This window comes from Pyrus communis, chromosome 6, assembly GCF_041283825.1.
Source record: "Pyrus communis isolate YQ-2024b chromosome 6, ASM4128382v1, whole genome shotgun sequence".
Taxonomy (NCBI): domain Eukaryota; kingdom Viridiplantae; phylum Streptophyta; class Magnoliopsida; order Rosales; family Rosaceae; genus Pyrus; species Pyrus communis.
The window spans coordinates 5,605,703-5,622,407 of record NC_142570.1 but is presented as its reverse complement, the minus strand read 5'-3'; the positions used below and the strand labels follow the sequence as shown (position 1 = coordinate 5,622,407).

General features: G+C 37.2%; 3 protein-coding genes across 4 annotated transcripts; all 3 read left to right on the top strand.

Moving 5' to 3' along the window:
- The first annotated feature begins 2,407 nt into the window (after positions 1–2,407).
- Positions 2,408–6,001, top strand: LOC137710139 (protein ROOT INITIATION DEFECTIVE 3). Its single transcript, XM_068449090.2, has 8 exons — positions 2,408–2,725; positions 3,669–3,782; positions 3,918–4,051; positions 4,160–4,304; positions 4,410–4,612; positions 4,876–4,997; positions 5,253–5,464; positions 5,595–6,001. Exons 1-8 carry the CDS (start codon positions 2,408–2,410, stop codon positions 5,838–5,840), a joined length of 1,494 nt encoding a protein of 497 aa, XP_068305191.2. The 3' UTR covers positions 5,841–6,001.
- A 2,143-nt stretch (positions 6,002–8,144) lies between these two features.
- On the top strand, positions 8,145–11,191 carry LOC137709691 (argininosuccinate synthase, chloroplastic). The gene is made up of 9 exons (XM_068448674.2): positions 8,145–8,285; positions 8,364–8,429; positions 8,629–8,758; positions 9,224–9,272; positions 9,393–9,575; positions 9,862–9,936; positions 10,016–10,201; positions 10,323–10,411; positions 10,492–11,191. The coding sequence occupies exons 2-9, from the start codon at positions 8,381–8,383 to the stop codon at positions 11,036–11,038; spliced, it is 1,308 nt and encodes a 435-aa protein (XP_068304775.2). The 5' UTR covers positions 8,145–8,285; positions 8,364–8,380; the 3' UTR covers positions 11,039–11,191.
- Positions 8,242–15,763, top strand: LOC137709692 (argininosuccinate synthase, chloroplastic). 2 transcript variants are annotated; one of them, XM_088695583.1, is made up of 11 exons: positions 8,242–8,285; positions 12,387–12,464; positions 12,665–12,723; positions 12,850–12,934; positions 13,111–13,252; positions 13,716–13,764; positions 13,885–14,067; positions 14,461–14,535; positions 14,615–14,800; positions 14,919–15,007; positions 15,088–15,763. In XM_088695583.1, the coding sequence occupies exons 2-11, from the start codon at positions 12,398–12,400 to the stop codon at positions 15,632–15,634; spliced, it is 1,482 nt and encodes a 493-aa protein (XP_088551709.1). In that variant the 5' UTR covers positions 8,242–8,285; positions 12,387–12,397; the 3' UTR covers positions 15,635–15,763. The 2 variants fall into 2 exon arrangements, with proteins under 2 accessions (XP_088551709.1, XP_068304776.1); XM_068448675.2 differs by lacking the exon at positions 8,242–8,285 and adding an exon at positions 12,148–12,315.
- Positions 15,764–16,705: the final 942 nt, after the last annotated feature.

The window sequence follows — 16,705 nt, the reverse complement described above, 5'->3', positions numbered from 1 at the left end:
GATCCGCCAGAGATGGTTAACGGCGCTGCTTCAGGCAGTGTTCCATGGTCGATGAAAGTCTTTGGTTCATCGGAGAACCAAAATTGGACGATAGAGGTTGAATCTCAACGTTGGAGGGTGAAAACTGAAGGGATTTGAGTGAATCCGATTATAAAAAACTCACGAAATTCTAGAATCGTTGATGAATACGATGAGTTTTGTCCAAATCACACGACTGCCGGTCGTGTTTCGTTGAAAAAATCGACGGGAATGGGACCTGGGCTTCGGGCCGAGGGTTCCATGTTGGGACGATGGTACCTCAAACTCACCATTTCGATTATAAGCTTGCTGCCTTAAGGGTCGTGGCTGGGTTGGGCTCGCCAAGCTGACGCAGAATGTTGGCTTGGTGCTGGCGGCTTGCATGGTTTAGGTCATGGGTTCAAAGAACCCTAGTAATTTTCGATTGTTTATTTATTTTTATTTTTTTCAATTAAGTCAAGGTATATATAATTTAATGAATGAACATATATTTGATGCAATTCATGGCAATATCAAATTCACATAATTCAATAATTATGGATATAATGCATGCACAATTTATGTATAATCTAAAATTCGAAAAAGAGTTGGGTCATGCATTATAGTGAATGTTCATGCTATCAAGACTGCAAAAATATCGAGATAAAAACCGTTGTTTTGGAAGAACCTGATTGCGTGATGATATGGATGAACTAGTTTGATGCAGAAAAAGCTTCCACGTCAAATTCCTAAGCGCATCGGTAAGAGCGTGCTGATAACGTGTTGTGACCTATTTTATCTGACAAGAGGAAGGGGGCCAGCGACAAAGAGAGAAGAGAGAGAGATATGTTTGTAGAACTGTGTAGAGGAAATATGTGTGTTATTCCCATTATGTAGTGCCCTTATTTATAGTAATAAGAGGGAGAAGAAATCCTTCATCCCAAAGAATACAAATTTATATAAGAGAGAATAACTAGAATCAAATCTAATTTAGGATTTATATAATCACACTAAAAAGTTTATAACACAAACCAATTTACAACCCTATTAGTAAGTTTTGGAGCCCATTGGATCAGAAGTTTCTCGAAATCAAGATTTGCTTAAGGACCTAACCGTTTACGTATATATCTAATGCATTTTCTGACTGGAAAAATTATCTGGGTGATCATTGGTTAATACTTTTGAGGAGTCCTAGTTGTTTGGAGTTAATTACGCTAAATAAAGACATACAACCTCGACAATAAATTCTGCCGAAATGTGACTCTAACATATATGCTAATGTGGGATCTATTCTTTTTTTATTCTCTCAAAGACAAAGTTGAAATCTTACGTTCAAATTTCTTATCTCATTTGCACTAGATTACTTATAGATATGAACTTTAACTTATGAATTAATTGGATTACATAACGTTAACTAACGTTTTCATAAGATAAATTTTTTGGTTAAGTATTCGGTAAAATTTAAACAAAATTGTAACCGAAAAAAAAAAACATATTTGCTCAAAAGTTGTCCAATTTCGAACATGGTAACCAATTTATGTTATAGGTTGTTAGTCGTCAGCCATAATAAAAAATATATTTCTATTCATCAATTTTTTTATTTTTTATTTTCCACACATTTGTTCATTTTTTATAATTGATCTTATTCAATTCGTTCGATTCGACGGTCAAAAATTAAAAAGAATATATGAGGAATTAAAATAGTTGTGTTAATAGCACTATCCAATAAAAATGGGAGGAGCTTTGATAGTTCGTGTGGATCACTTTTAGTCTATAATGATTTTTTTTTTTCAAACCTAAACGTGGACGTGAAGTCAAAAAATCATTTTTCTTCATCAAGTGACCACTTCAGTGATTGCGTTGACGTGTCTCCCCTTTATTGGGTATAGCTACCAAATCATTTATTTGCATGTCGACCACTTGGATAACATAAACCCATTCACGAGAAAAATCACACGATGCCACCGTAGTGACAGTATTTAAACCCAATCACACGTAGTCACGTGGAAAATCTATAACGCATAGCAGTAGTTAATTGGCTCTGAATACATCATTGTGATATTTACACGAGTAAATTTTTAGTATACTCAGAACGCTATCATGTGATATTACTATTTCCATTTAAATTATAAAATGTGTATATATTTGTTTATTAATTATAATATATCTTAAAATTGATACATATTAATTATTTCATCAACTCAAATTATATTATAATATCTAAAATAATAATGTTACATGGTTGTGTTTTTGGTACACTAAAAAATTTCTCTATTCAAGCATCAAAGGGCTAGAACGAGCATTGCAATCAAAAAGGAACAAAAATCCCCAACTAGAATTTTCTTTTCCACGTTTTTACGTGCCATGCGTCACTCGTTCCATGCACGCCCACAGACTAAAGCCCTTTTACATGCAATGTGCCTCATATAATCACAAACTCTCTATAAAACTCGGCATCTCTCTTTGCAAATTCAGAACAGAGCGAGAGAGAGAGAGAGAGATGGGAAGTGGTGGCGGTGAGGCGGTGGCTGTGTGCAGTGACAAGAGGATGGGAACAGGGATAACTATATGGAACATAGACACAGGGGATCGACTCCTTCATATACCAACCTGCGCTTCTCCTGCTCGTGGTCTTGTGTGCTTGAGAAACCAGTTCCTTGTAGCTGCTCAGATTCACAAACCTGGCTCCGTTAGCGGCGGCGCCATCTCTATGTGGAAGATGAACAAGGTAATTCTCGGAACTTTTGGACTCAATTTCAACCATCGGAGTTTGTTTAATTTCAATTATCTTGTACTAGAATAGAAAATGTGAAATGATTTCCGTACATTATTTTTCTTCCCTACACACCCTTGCGGCCATTGGATTTGGATTGAGTAAATCAAAGGAGAATCTAGGGACATGAATAAATAGAGGTGTACAGAAGGAAAAAATAAGTGTGTGAGAAGTATTTTTCCTCGGAAATTTGATTGTCTTCTCCTGTAAATTGGTATGTAAATTTGATTTTCATGTATGCATACATGGATTTGATCATATGGATTTGAGGTTTAAATTGGGAAAACGCATATTTTTTATATCTCAAATGGGTTATTTGATTTTCTTGTATATTGTTTTGTTGAAATTATTATTAGCACTCTAAAAGAGTAATCCGGCATTCTAAAAGAATCTTTCCGGCACTCCAACTCTAAAATGGTCATTTTGCGCTCCTTCCCCATAAAACATAAAGGGGAAATTGACATTGATGATGGATCTGTGTAGGATGACATGTTTGAAGTGTTAATATGATTCCGTAGTTTAACCATGGGGTTTCAGAATGGCAATTGTCTCAGTGCATTATGTGTAAATGTAGGCCTAATGACGATTAGACACTCGAAAATATGCCTGAACGAGAACGAATTGATTAGAATGGATTATATGGTCTAGTTAAGGTTTGCTATTGCTCACCTCTAAAGCCCAAAATCAAACGGGACACAAATTCATATTTGTATTAAATCTTATGTTCTGTGTAGTTTGACAAACTATTTAACTGGAGGTGCTGATCAAAAGAATATCCAAGGTTTTGTGCAAACATCGGTAGCTTAACACGTGGTTGAACCGCAAGAATGATCGATGATTACATATTCTTTGTGTAAACGACATGGTTATTGGTTTGTTGTATGCAACATTTTCGCAGCCTCAGAAGCCTATTCAGAGCTACCCGCTGGAGGCAATTGGGCCACTTTCTTGCACAAAGGATGGTCTATATCTTGCAGGTGGTGCTCTTTCTGGAAACACTTACCTTTGGGAGGTTTGTAATAACTGCCACCAATTCCTCTGCTTTTTTTTTTTTTTCTTCCCAAAATGTGTGACAAGGTAAAGAGGAAAGTCGATAAAGTCGATAATGTTGGGTCCTGAATCCTGATTACAATGAAGTGAAATGTAGGTTGCTAACGGAAAATTGCTCAAAACTTGGCATGGTCATGACAAATCTTTGAGCTGTATGTTGTTTTCCGATGATGGTTCTCTTCTTGTTTCTGGTTCAGATGATGGGATGATATGTGTGTGGAATTTGATTAGGTAAATGACTAAACGTTGGATTTGCCCTCATCACTTTTTAGATGGTAGAAAAATTTTCGGATAACAAGAATTTAAACGGATGCTATTTCTTAATCATTTTGATGGCAGTTTGCTGGATGTGGAAAATGTTGAAAGCTTTCCGTCACCATTACATTATTCAATGGAGCATAAATCTTCTATAACCGGCCTGTTAACCACGTCAGGCATCTCAAGCCCAGTGTTAATATCAAGCTCACTTGATGGCTCATACAAGGTCACGAAACTCGTTTTAGTTCATGCTCCCGAAAATTGTATCTTTTGATTGATTATCTTCTTACTGAAAACAAATTGTTCTTTTGATTAATATATCTGTTGTTAGGTTTGGGATCTAGTCTTGGGAAACCTCATGCATACTCAAGTTTATCCACTAGGGATAACTGCAGTTGCTCTTCACCCAATGAAGCAGTTAATTTTCTCCGGAAGAATAGACGGAAGCATTTTCGTGAACAAACTTGAAATCGGACTGGTAGAGGATTATTTGGTTGGTGCTGAAGATCATTCACCTGTGCTAAAAGAACACAAGTAATGCAATGGTCTTTCAAGTTTATTTCTTTAGATCATTGGAGATAAACGTCTCCTTTTCTCGACGAAATCTTTTCTGTTATATTTCATTTTTGTTTCAGCGTCGTATCAATGTAGTTGTAAGTTGCAACCTAGATTCTCTCTTTTTTTCTCGTTTCGAATCTGAGAAAAAAATTAAATACCACTAGGTTGTAACAAAATAAGAGTTATTCAGTTGTGTTGTTCCATATTATAGTCTGCTTACATACCTATAATCCCTGCAGTGGATCTGTTACCGCATTAACCTTCAGCAAATCGGGTCTCATATCCGCATCTGAGGACTGCACCATCTGCATTTGGGACATCACCAGTTGTGAAATCATCCGAAGATTCAACCATCAGAAAGGTAACCGTCGCTGATGGTCTTCTTTTCTTTTGATTTTTTGTTTTCAGTTCTCTTTCTTGAGAGGGTTGAGTCCGCTAACTTTTATTTTTCGTGGTGTATTAGATTACCGTTGAGAGGCATGCATAAATGTCATAGTCCGCGAGTCTACACTGGCGTTTCATAGTCCTATCATATGCATTCACATTGTTTTAAAATACAAATTATACAATGTAGAGTTTTATATGGTCATGATTGTTGGTCTCTTCTATTTTACAGGGCCTGTGACTAATCTTGCAGTGATTCCACAGTCCTCGTTGCTTCCAGTGTCAAACCATCGTAAACTATCTAATGCACTTGGTGTTTCTATCCTCGACAAGTATCCGCAACCTGCAAGCTCATCAGAGGAGAAAATCACTCTTTTTCCATCATGCCAACCCTCCGTGAATTTCCAAACCTCGGGTTCATGCCAACAAATATATGACATGAAGGTTTCTCTCTCTCTCTCTCTCTCTCTCTCTCTCTCATTTGCACGTAGGATGGTTAGCTAGTAATGTTGTGTGCTAAATGCCTAAGCTCCGATCAAGATGCAATTTAATTTTTGTTGTGAAATTTGGGCAGAAAGAGGGCACTGTTGCAGCAATGGAGATGAAATTGGAAACATGTCTAGAGGACCGAATGAGGGCGACAAAAATGGCAAAGCATGTGATGGAGATGAACAGGCATTTGCAATCACGTTTGCTAGACTTGATGGAGAGCAGATTGTCGCAGCCCAAGTCTAGCGAAATTGATTCACCTTCGACGAAAAAGAGCAAGACTGCCAAGCTTGAAAACCCCCCATTGCAGCAGGAGGAGGAGCAGCCATAAATCTGCAACTCATCTTTGTTCCCATGTGTTTATTTATTTTGTCAACCAGTATAAGGTTAATGTTATTAAGATTACCAGCTTAGCAGAACTGTTTCTTTCTTGTTGTATTCGTTTTTTTACTATTAGTTAAGGCTGTGCTATAGTCAACTAGCAATTCCGTCGTTTGAGGTTCAATTATCATGAATGGCGAGTTCGATACTTAATTTGTGGTCGAAGGCACCCTTAAAAAACTCGTACTTCTTCCGCCTAACTGAGTTAAACAAATCAGGTTTTTCCCTTGCTTCGGTTCCAGCCACTCTCTTCAGTCAGCTCTTGCCTTTTCAATTACTTTTATCATATGAATATTTCTGATTTTTAGAATTTTAACCACTTAAAGGGGACTCGAACATTGCTTAAAAGGCCTCTAGACGATAGAGAATTGCTTGAAGGGAGCTTCAAGAGTGAGAAAAGACTATGCATTGCTCGATCGAGGTTTCAGGTAGGCTTGCCAAACGGATTGTGTTTGTCGTGTTCGTTTTGTTTTCGTGTCAAATTCGTTATTTTAACGGATCTTGTCATGTTTAATTCGTTATTTAACAGGCATTTAACGGGTAACAGCCTGACACGTTGCGAGGTGACTCAAAACCTGATATTTTCTTGTTGTTTTATGTCGGGTTAACTGGTCGTGCAATAATTTCCCAAGCCAATGGATAGACATGGAAACAGGTCATATTTGCCGTATTCGAGTCAAACACATTATTTTAATATATCGTATCGTGTCAAACTCATTTAATGTGTTGACCTAATAACGATTCAACACATTAGCAAGTTGATCTGAAACCTATTATTTTTGTGTCGCGTTATAGAGTCATGCAAGAATTTGTCAAGCCTAGTTTTAAGTGGCTATATTTCTAAATAGAGATAGTTTTTACATACATATTTATTTTTATCTCTCAATTCTTCTTTGATTTATTGAAGTTAATGTTCAAAACTAAATATACAGGAATAGAAGTCACTTAGTATTACGATCTAGCAGTATTCCTCTTCACTTGTAAGTAAGAGGTTTTAGGTTTGATTCTCGCCAAAGACGAATGTGAAACACATTATTATGGCTAACTCATTGTTCGACTTTTCCGACTCTCCTGCCCCTTTAGTGTAGATAATAATATCGTTTCAGGTTATTCTTGTTGAATTATAACTAGCCCATTATATGGCTTAAACTAAAAGCCTAACCGCAATTTTTCTTAATATCCAAATATATTTTTATTAGCACATTATTGCTAGTTCATTGTGAAGCTAAGTCTATCCCATTTCCCTTAGACCAACTCCAACCCTTGAAGTAAGTCTTGAATTTCCCCTTTTATTCCCCCATTTCATTCCAACTCTTGTTCTAAAATTGGGTTAAATGTTAGAACCTAAAAAAAACCCAAATACCAGCCAAGATTTAGCCCAAAATGAGTGGTGAAGCCCACATGTGAGAGTAGATGTGAAGCCAAAATGCCCAAAAAACACTCTTAGACACGCCAGCCTCAACACCAGCAGGACCCCACCCACGTGGGCATGTTCCCGGCGTGTCGGTAGCCATAATAGCCTAACGGCTAGTTTTTGTGATCCCACGGCCACATTAAATAGGTTGTTGGTTGATCTAATAATCCACGTTCAAATTTTTTTTTAATTTACATATTTATTGAATCAAACGGCTGAAATCGAATATAATCAAATCTAACGGTAAAAAAAAAAAAAAAAAAAAAAAATCTAACGGCCTAAATTTAAATCCAACGGCTAAAATAATTAAAAAAAATTATTTAACCCAAAATTCATCCAAATTCAGTGGTTTTTCAATATTTATCTAAATTGAAATTTTTTTAGGTTAAAATTTTCATAAAATTAATTTATGATTGTCTACATAATTTTTTTTTAAAGTTAATTTTAAAAAAAATAGCCTAAATTTATTCTTTAATCATCTTAGGCTAAAATTTTAGGCTATGAGGGTTGAAGCAAAAAAACTGTTTCTGAGTTAAAACTTTAATTTTCTGGCCTAAAATTTTTAAATTTTACTCCAAAAATTCAAGATAATCTTAATGTAGATAAATCTCGTTTGTTCAAAAGAAAAGAAAATATTTTCACTAAAGGAGAAAATAATAAGTTAATATATTCACAACGATCCAAAAAAATGAGGTTAAAATACACACGTGTAGGAAAAGACAATAAAAAACAGAATCTTCTCTGCTGCAAACGCTGTCTTACGGTGGGTGGGTATTTTCGTCAAAGTATAAAAACACATCGTATTGGTTAATCTTTTCCAATTTTTAATTTTTTTTTGGTATAAACCTCTACAATAAAACCCAAAACCGAGAGACGCTCGCCGACAGAGAGCTACTCAAAGTCTCAAACTACACAACCACCGTCTGTTCGCTCGCCACTCCTCACCATCCGCCGTTGTCGCCGCTGCTAACCTCCGATCACGTAAGATTCCCTTCTTCTTCTTCTTCTTCCTCAGCAAATTCTACTCTTGTTCTCCGTTTAATTTCTATTTGATCTCAGCCGCCGCCACCGTGGCCATGTCCGCCCGCTCCGCCGCCAACCTCACTCTTCACGCTCCCGAAAGAGGTACATTTTCACTTTCCTGCACTGAGGCTGATTAAATTCGAGAATAAAATTTAACTTTTCTATATTTAGAACAATTTGATGAGAAATGAGCAGTACCCAGTTACTTAAATGCTGAATTTTGATGCAGAAATAGTTGGATTACAATTTCGTGTTATATTCTGATATCATTGTGTATGATTTGTTTTTGTTGTACGAGCAGAATCATATCCATACCATGAGACAGAAGTCTCCGGGTCCACGAAGGAAAGAGGGTTGCGTGGCAAATTGAATAAGGTTGTCCTGGCCTATAGTGGTGGCTTAGACACATCAGTCATTGTTCCGTGGTTAAGGTATGCCCCATTTTTTTTCTTCCCCGAAAAGGCCTTCAAGTGCTTATGTCTCTTGAGAGCTTTAAACTCATCATGTTTGGATTCAAATATTGAAAGTTCTAGACTTTTGTTGAGGAACAATAACTTTCATGCATTAGAGGCATGATTTGCACCCATATCAAGATTCCAATAGGTTTTGAGATACTTTGATTGTTGTCTTGTCATACTCTGTGACGGAATCGTTGAGATAATTGCTTTGGACTGCAACTGATAAGGACCAAACATAACGACGTCTGATTAAAGATTGCTGGAATTCCATTTGGATAGTTCTAGTTCTCCTGTGTGCTGCATGCATCCTCATTTATGTATTACCATTTCCCTAACTCAATGGTAATGCATATTGACGCATTCTACACGGTTGATATACGACCTTTTAATTCTGATTGTTAACTTTGTCGTTATTGTTTGATACATTTTTACTTGCAGGGAGAACTATGGTTGTGATGTTGTTTGCTTCACAGCCGATGTTGGTCAAGTAAGTTAGAAGTAGTAACATCTACTTCAAAGTCAAAAGTTTCTTGTTTCATGCTATGTACTTTAAGATAGTCATTATTGGTTTGACTTGCGTGGTTGCTACCTTATTCCAAATCATTAGGGTATAAAAGAATTGGATGGTCTGGAAAAGAAGGCCAAGGCCAGTGGGGCTTCTCAGTTAGTAGTGCAGGATCTAAAGGAGGAGTTTGTAAAGGACTACATATTCCCTTGCTTGCGGGCAGGTGCAATATATGAGAGGAAATACTTACTGGGGACTTCAATGGCCCGCCCTCTTATTGCTAAGGTGATCTCTCAGTTTGATATTCGGAATGCTCTGTTAGTTATAAATTCATTACCTCTGTAGATTGATACATCCACAATCAAGACAAATGTAAAGAAAAAGGTACTACCTTTTGAATTTCTTGTGAAATGCTTATGCTCTTCTGAGGTCTTAGCAGCTCAATTTGAGAATTTTGACCACGTCAATGTCATGATAAATCTATTACTGTTCTCATTAGACCAAATAATATAACTATTACTTCATACAGTGACATTTTTTGGGGACAAATTTCATACAAATGATGAAACAGGCCATGGTTGATGTTGCGAAAGAAGTTGGAGCTGATGCCGTAGCTCATGGATGCACCGGGAAAGGAAATGATCAGGCATGCCTTCCAATTCAAAGCGTTTAATATTACAACAACTCATGTACTCCTTCTGACACAATCTCTCTTGTCTGTTTAGGTTCGCTTTGAGCTGACGTTTTTCGCTCTCAATCCCAAACTAAATGTTGTGGCTCCTTGGAGGGAGTGGGATATTACAGGCAGAGAAGATGCTATTGAATACGCTAAGAAACATAATGTGCCTGTCCCAGTGACAAAGAAATCCATATACAGCAGAGATGGCAATTTATGGCACCTTAGTCATGAGGTAAAGTCTTACAACTCTCTTTTTTGTCTGGAAATTGCCAAGTTTTCATATGAAATCTTTCTGATTGAGCTCTAAAATTATCTCTTGCCCTTTGTCTTCATGATGATGGAATTGATCAAAGGGTGACATTTTGGAGGACCCGGAGAAGGAGCCTAAGAAGGATATGTTCATGTTAACAGTCGATCCAGAAGATGCACCAAATGAACCTGAGTAAGTTCCACCTGATATGTGTTTTAACTCTTACTGCGTACGCTGAGTATGTATCTAACCCATGCTCTCATTTCCTATAGGTATCTAGAAATCGGAATTGTTTCAGGAATTCCGGTTTCAGTCAATGGGAAAGAACTTTCACCGGCCTCTCTACTTGATCATCTAAATCAGATTGGTGGAAAACACGGAATTGGCCGTGTGGACATGGTTGAAAACCGGCTAGTTGGCATGAAGAGCCGTGGAGTCTATGAAACTCCCGGAGGCACCATCCTCTTTGCTGCTGCACAAGAGCTTGAGTCTTTAACACTGGACCGAGAAACAATGCAAGTTAAAGACTCGTTAGCCCTCAAGTACGCGGAGCTGGTGTACGCAGGCAGGTGGTTTGACCCACTTCGGGAGTCATTGGATTCGTTCATGGAGAAAATCTCTAAAACAACCACCGGATCAGTAACTCTGAAGCTGTACAAGGGTTCGGTTACTGTGACGAGCCGGAAGAGCCCATACAGCCTGTACAGGCAGGATATCTCGTCGTTCGAGAGCGGGGATATATATGATCAAGCTGATGCTGCTGGGTTCATTAGGCTGTATGGCCTTCCCATTAGGGTTCGAGCAATGCTCGACGCTTGAAGGGCGAGTCTTCAATGGCTATGTTAGTTTTTGTTTGTAATGTTATGTTAGCCAGTTGTTTTAGACAAGAATTTAATTGTGGTTCAACTTCGAATTGTTTGTTTTAATAAACAGAAAACGAGTAATTATATAAAGGCTTTAATATGTGAGTAATTGTTGATAGTAATCTCACTTATTTGTTAAATTCACAAATGGAATTTATTATAAAATTGCAATTAAAATAAAACTAGGAGACATTAAGAATTTAAAAGATGCTAGTCGGGCAAATGGTAGGAGCCTAGTGCCTAGGCATCTAGGCAGGGATCTAGATCTTTTTTTGATTGAATTTATTATGTTCTACTTATATTGAAAAGTACACAAATATATTGAAATACTTAAATTGTAAAATTCCTAACCTCAATTTTTCATTAGGCCACTTAGTATTGAAATACTGAAATTGAATTTATTATGTTCTCACTAAATATAACCGGTCCAATATATGGCTTGAGCTAAATTCCTAACCTCAAATTTTCTTTAGGCCACTTTGTACTACATTTTAATAGTATTCATATTCACTTGTAAATGAAAGGTTTTAGATTCAATTTTTGCCAAAAATGAATTTGAACCACATTATTGCTAGTCTATTGTGAGGTCATATTCACCGTTGATTTTATGATGGAACCTCAACTTTCTTCATAGTATTAGAGCAGGTTGTCCAACCTGTGAAGCCAAACAGCCACATAGGCTCCACGTCACCATGTCCTGTTGTCCACGTGTTCGGCATGAAGAATCGCCACACATGAGAGAGTGTGTTGAGAATGAGTCCCACATTGATGAGAGGAGGGATCTTGCATGAGCTTATAAGTAAATTGAGCTACTCCCAATATACTAATTGATTTTATGATGGAATCTCAATTTTTTTCATGATAGATAATATTTTTTTGTCAAGGAAAAAAAAAAATTTCACTAGAGAAGAAAATATTAAGTCAATACACTCACAACGATCCAGAAAAATGAGGTCAATATACCCACGTGTAGGAAGAGAAAGTAAAAAATCGAATCTTTTCTGCTGCAAACGCTGCCTTTTGGTGGGCGGGGTATTTTAGTCAGAGTATAAAAACCATCGTATTGGTTAATCTTTTCCAATTTTTAATTTTTTTTTTGGTATAAACCTCTGCAATTAAACCCTAAAACGAGAGACGCTCACACACACAGAGATACTCAAACTACAAAACCACCGTCTGCCGTTCGCCACTCCTCACCATCGGCCGTTGTCGCCGCCGCTAACCTCATATCACGTAAGTTTCCTTTCTTCTTATTCCTGAGCAATTCTACTCTTCTTCTCCGTTTAACTTCTATTTGATCTCAGCCGCCGCCACCATGGCCCAATTGAAGTCCATGTCCGCCTGCTCCGCCGCCAATCTCACTTTTCACGCTCCCAAAAGAGGTACATTTTCACTTTCCTGTAGCGAGGCTGATTAAATTCAAGAACAAAATTTAAATTTTTCTGGATTTAGACAATTTGAGGAGAAATGAGCAGTACCCAGATACTTAAATGCTTAAATTTTGATGGAGAAATAGTTGGATTACAATTTGGTGCTATATTGTGATATCAATGTGTATAATTTGTTTTTGTTGCATGAGCAGAATCATATACATTTCATGGCAGAGTTTGTTGTCCGGGGAGGTTATCTTCGTTTCAAGAGGTAGCTATACCGATATCTATAATGCATCGTGCACATCAATTTTCCCTCTCCTTATAATATACGGTAGTTACTAATTTGCAGTTCTCTCGTTTGCTAATTGGGGTTGTTCTAAATCTGTTTCTGCAGTTGGGGGCAAGAAAGAGTGAGTTTCAGGGGACTGCATTTGCAGTTACAAGTGGCAATGGAAGTGTAAGAGCTCATAACAAGCAAGGTGCGGTTGCCTAATCAGAGGTTCTTTCACATGGACGTTAGATAGTTAGAGAGATAAATGAACTATTGAGATGCCTATATATCATATTTAATTTTCTAAGTTCTCACTCATTCATTCGTTCTGTAATGTATTCAGTGTTAGATGCCAATCTGATATTTACCTTCATTTGTACGCAGCTGTTAGAGCAGCGCTACCCACTTACAGTGAGACAGAAGTATCCGGATCCACGAAGGAAAGAGGGTTGCGTGGCAAATTGAATAAGGTTGTCCTGGCCTATAGTGGTGGCTTAGACACATCAGTCATTGTTCCGTGGTTAAGGTATGCCCCATGTTTTTCCTTCCCCAAAAAGGCCTTCAAGTGCTTATGTCTCATGAGAGTATTAAACTCGTTATGTTTGGATTCAAATATTGAAAGTTCTAGACTTTTGTTGAGGAACAATAACTTTCATGCATTAGAGGCATGATTTGCACCCATATCAAGATTCCAATCGGTTTTGAGATACTTTGATTGTTGTATTGTCATACTCTGTGACAGAATCGTTGAGATAATTTCTTTGGACTGCAACTGATAAGGACCAAACATAACTACGTCTGATTAAAGATTACTGGAATTCCAGTTCTAGTTCTCCTGTGTGCTGCATGCATCCTCATTTATGTATTCCAGGCACCATTTCCCTAACTCAATGCTAATGCATATTGATGCATTCTACACTGTTGATATACGTTCTTTCAATTCTGATTGTTAACTTTGTCGTTATTGTTTGATACTTTTTTACTTGCAGGGAGAACTATGGTTGTGATGTTGTTTGCTTCACGGCCGATGTTGGTCAAGTAAGTTAGAAGTAGCAACATCTACTTCAAAGTCAAAAGTTTCTTGTTTCATGCTATGTACTTTAAGATAGTCATTATTGGTTTGACTTGCGTGGTTGCTACCTTATTCCAAATCATTAGGGTATAAAAGAATTGGATGGTCTGGAAAAGAAGGCCAAGGCCAGTGGGGCTTCTCAGTTAGTAGTGCAGGATCTAAAGGAAGAGTTTGTAAAGGACTACATATTCCCTTGCTTGCGGGCAGGTGCAATATATGAGAGGAAATACTTGCTGGGGACTTCAATGGCCCGCCCTGTTATTGCTAAGGTGATCTCTCAGTTTGATCTCCGGAATGCTCTGTTAGTTATAAATTCATTACCTCTGTAGATTGATACATCCACAGTCAAGACAAATGTAAAGAAAAAGATACTACCTTTTCAATTTCTTGTGAAATGCTTGTGCTCTTCTGAGGTATATTCTCTCCGGTTGGTTTCTGATAGATCTGCGTATAGCTCCTTAGCAGCTCAATCCGCGGTGAAGAAATAAGGAGATATTTCTATATCGAAATATCAGTTGAAAAAATCATAGGCAAATTTGAGAATTTTGACCACGTCAATGTCATGATAAATCTATTACTGTTCTCATTAGACCAAATAATATAACTATTACTTCATACAATGACATTTTTTGGGGACAAATTTCATACAAATGATGAAACAGGCCATGGTTGATGTTGCGAAAGAAGTTGGAGCTGATGCTGTAGCTCATGGATGCACCGGGAAAGGAAATGATCAGGCATGCCTTCCAATTCAAAGCGTTTAATATTACAACAACTCATGTACTCCTTCTGACACAATCTCTCTTGTCTGTTTAGGTTCGCTTTGAGCTGACATTTTTCGCTCTCAATCCCAAACTAAATGTTGTGGCTCCTTGGAGGGAATGGGATATTACAGGCCGAGAAGATGCTATTGAATACGCTAAGAAACATAATGTGCCTGTCCCAGTGACAAAGAAATCCATATACAGCAGAGACGGCAATTTATGGCACCTTAGTCATGAGGTAAAGTCTTACAACTCTCTTTTTTGTCTGGAAAATTGCCAACTTTTCATATGAAATCTTTCTGATTGAGCTCTAAAATTATCTCTTGCCGTTTGTCTTCATGATGATGGAATCAAAGGGTGACATTTTGGAGGACCCGGAGAATGAGCCTAAGAAGGATATGTTCATGTTAACAGTCGATCCAGAAGATGCACCAAATGAACCTGAGTGAGTTCCACCTGATATGTGTTTTAGCTAGTACTGTGTACGCTGAGTACATTTCTAACCCATGCTCTCGTTTCCTATAGGTATGTAGAAATCGGAATTGTTTCAGGAATTCCAGTTTCAGTCAATGGGAAAGAGCTTTCACCAGCCTCTCTACTCGATCATCTAAATCAGATTGGTGGAAAACATGGAATTGGCCGTGTGGACATGGTTGAAAACCGGCTAGTTGGCATGAAGAGCCGTGGAGTCTATGAAACTCCCGGAGGCACCATCCTCTTCGCTGCTGCACGAGAGCTTGAGTCTTTAACACTGGACCGAGAAACAATGCAAGTTAAAGACTCGTTAGCCCTCAAGTACGCGGAGCTGGTATACGCAGGCAGGTGGTTTGACCCACTTCGCGAGTCATTGGATTCGTTCATGGAGGAAATCTCGAAAACAACCACCGGATCAGTAACTCTGAAGTTGTACAAGGGTTCGGTCACTGTGACGAGCCGGAAGAGCCCATACAGCCTGTACAGGCAGGACATCTCGTCGTTCGAGAGCGGGGATATCTATGATCAAGCTGATGCTGCTGGGTTCATTAGGCTGTATGGCCTTCCCATTAGGGTTCGAGCAATGCTTGACGCTTGAAGGGCGAATCTTCAATGGCTATGTTTTTGTTTGTAATGTTATGTTAGCCAGTTGTTTTAAACAAGAATTTAATCGTGATTCAACTTCTAATTGTTTCTTTTAATAAACAGAAAGCGAGTAATTATATAATGGCCTTAATCGTGTTTTAAACAAGAATTTTGCTTATTTGTTAAATTTCACAAATGGAATTTATTATAAATTTGTAATAAAAATAAAAGGGTATATTATCAATTTCCCCCCTGAACTTGTGACCATTGGCCAATTTCCCCCCTGAACTTTAATTTTGGCCAATTTCCCCCGTCAACTCTCATAATTAGTCAATTCCCCCCCTGAACTTTAATTTGGCCAATTTCCCCCCTCAACTCTCAAAATTAGTCAATTTGCACCCTACTGTTAATTTTTTTTTATATTTTAATTTTCCATCTATTCTTTTCTTAATTTTCAATCTTTCTAATAGCTTCCAACAAAGTACTAAAATTAACATAAACTCACCTGCATAATATAGGGTAAAATGTACAAAAACATAATACAGTTAGTGTGTGACATGGGTTGATTATAAGAAAAAGTTATGAATCGGGTTTAAAGCATGTAGAAGAAGAAATAATAACAAAAAGAAATAATAATCCTAAACTCATGGATCAAACCTATTTCAATAAAATGGGTTATTCTTAATAAGGAGTCGAAAATTATGAATAGACTAGCCATTTTTTTACTAAAGCTCGATTCTCCGCAATTTACTTGAACTTAGCTTTCACTTTTATAAAGAAAATTGTATTCACATACAAAAATTTACACATCAATCCTTTTTGTTATCAATTTTGTATAGTCAAAAATCAAATAAAATTACTCCATACTGATTTATTATGACTAATAATACTATCTATGATAAATTGTAAAATTCTAAATTTTAATCTATTTGTAATAGGATAAAGATATAGGAACATGATTAACATACATCTTATTTAGTTTCTTACACACACTTGTTTAATTATGATCAAATTAAAAATTTAACAGTAGGGTGCAAATTGACTAATTATAAGAGTTGAGGGGGGAAATTGGCTAAATTAAAGT

Excerpts from the sequence above, each read along its gene's own strand:
- LOC137710139 (XM_068449090.2), top strand. The coding sequence starts at position 2,408 with ATGCAATGTGCCTCATATAATCACAAACTCTCTATAAAACTCGGCATC. Across the intron at positions 3,783-3,917 it reads GAAACACTTACCTTTGGGAG|GTTGCTAACGGAAAATTGCT; the intron begins GTTTGTAATAAC and ends AGTGAAATGTAG. Across the intron at positions 4,613-4,875 it reads CCTGTGCTAAAAGAACACAA|TGGATCTGTTACCGCATTAA; the intron begins GTAATGCAATGG and ends TAATCCCTGCAG.
- LOC137709691 (XM_068448674.2), top strand. The coding sequence starts at position 8,381 with ATGTCCGCCCGCTCCGCCGCCAACCTCACTCTTCACGCTCCCGAAAGA. Across the intron at positions 9,273-9,392 it reads TCACAGCCGATGTTGGTCAA|GGTATAAAAGAATTGGATGG; the intron begins GTAAGTTAGAAG and ends CCAAATCATTAG. Across the intron at positions 10,412-10,491 it reads GATGCACCAAATGAACCTGA|GTATCTAGAAATCGGAATTG; the intron begins GTAAGTTCCACC and ends CATTTCCTATAG.
- LOC137709692 (XM_088695583.1), top strand. The coding sequence starts at position 12,398 with ATGGCCCAATTGAAGTCCATGTCCGCCTGCTCCGCCGCCAATCTCACT. Across the intron at positions 12,724-12,849 it reads GGTTATCTTCGTTTCAAGAG|TTGGGGGCAAGAAAGAGTGA; the intron begins GTAGCTATACCG and ends CTGTTTCTGCAG. Across the intron at positions 13,765-13,884 it reads TCACGGCCGATGTTGGTCAA|GGTATAAAAGAATTGGATGG; the intron begins GTAAGTTAGAAG and ends CCAAATCATTAG.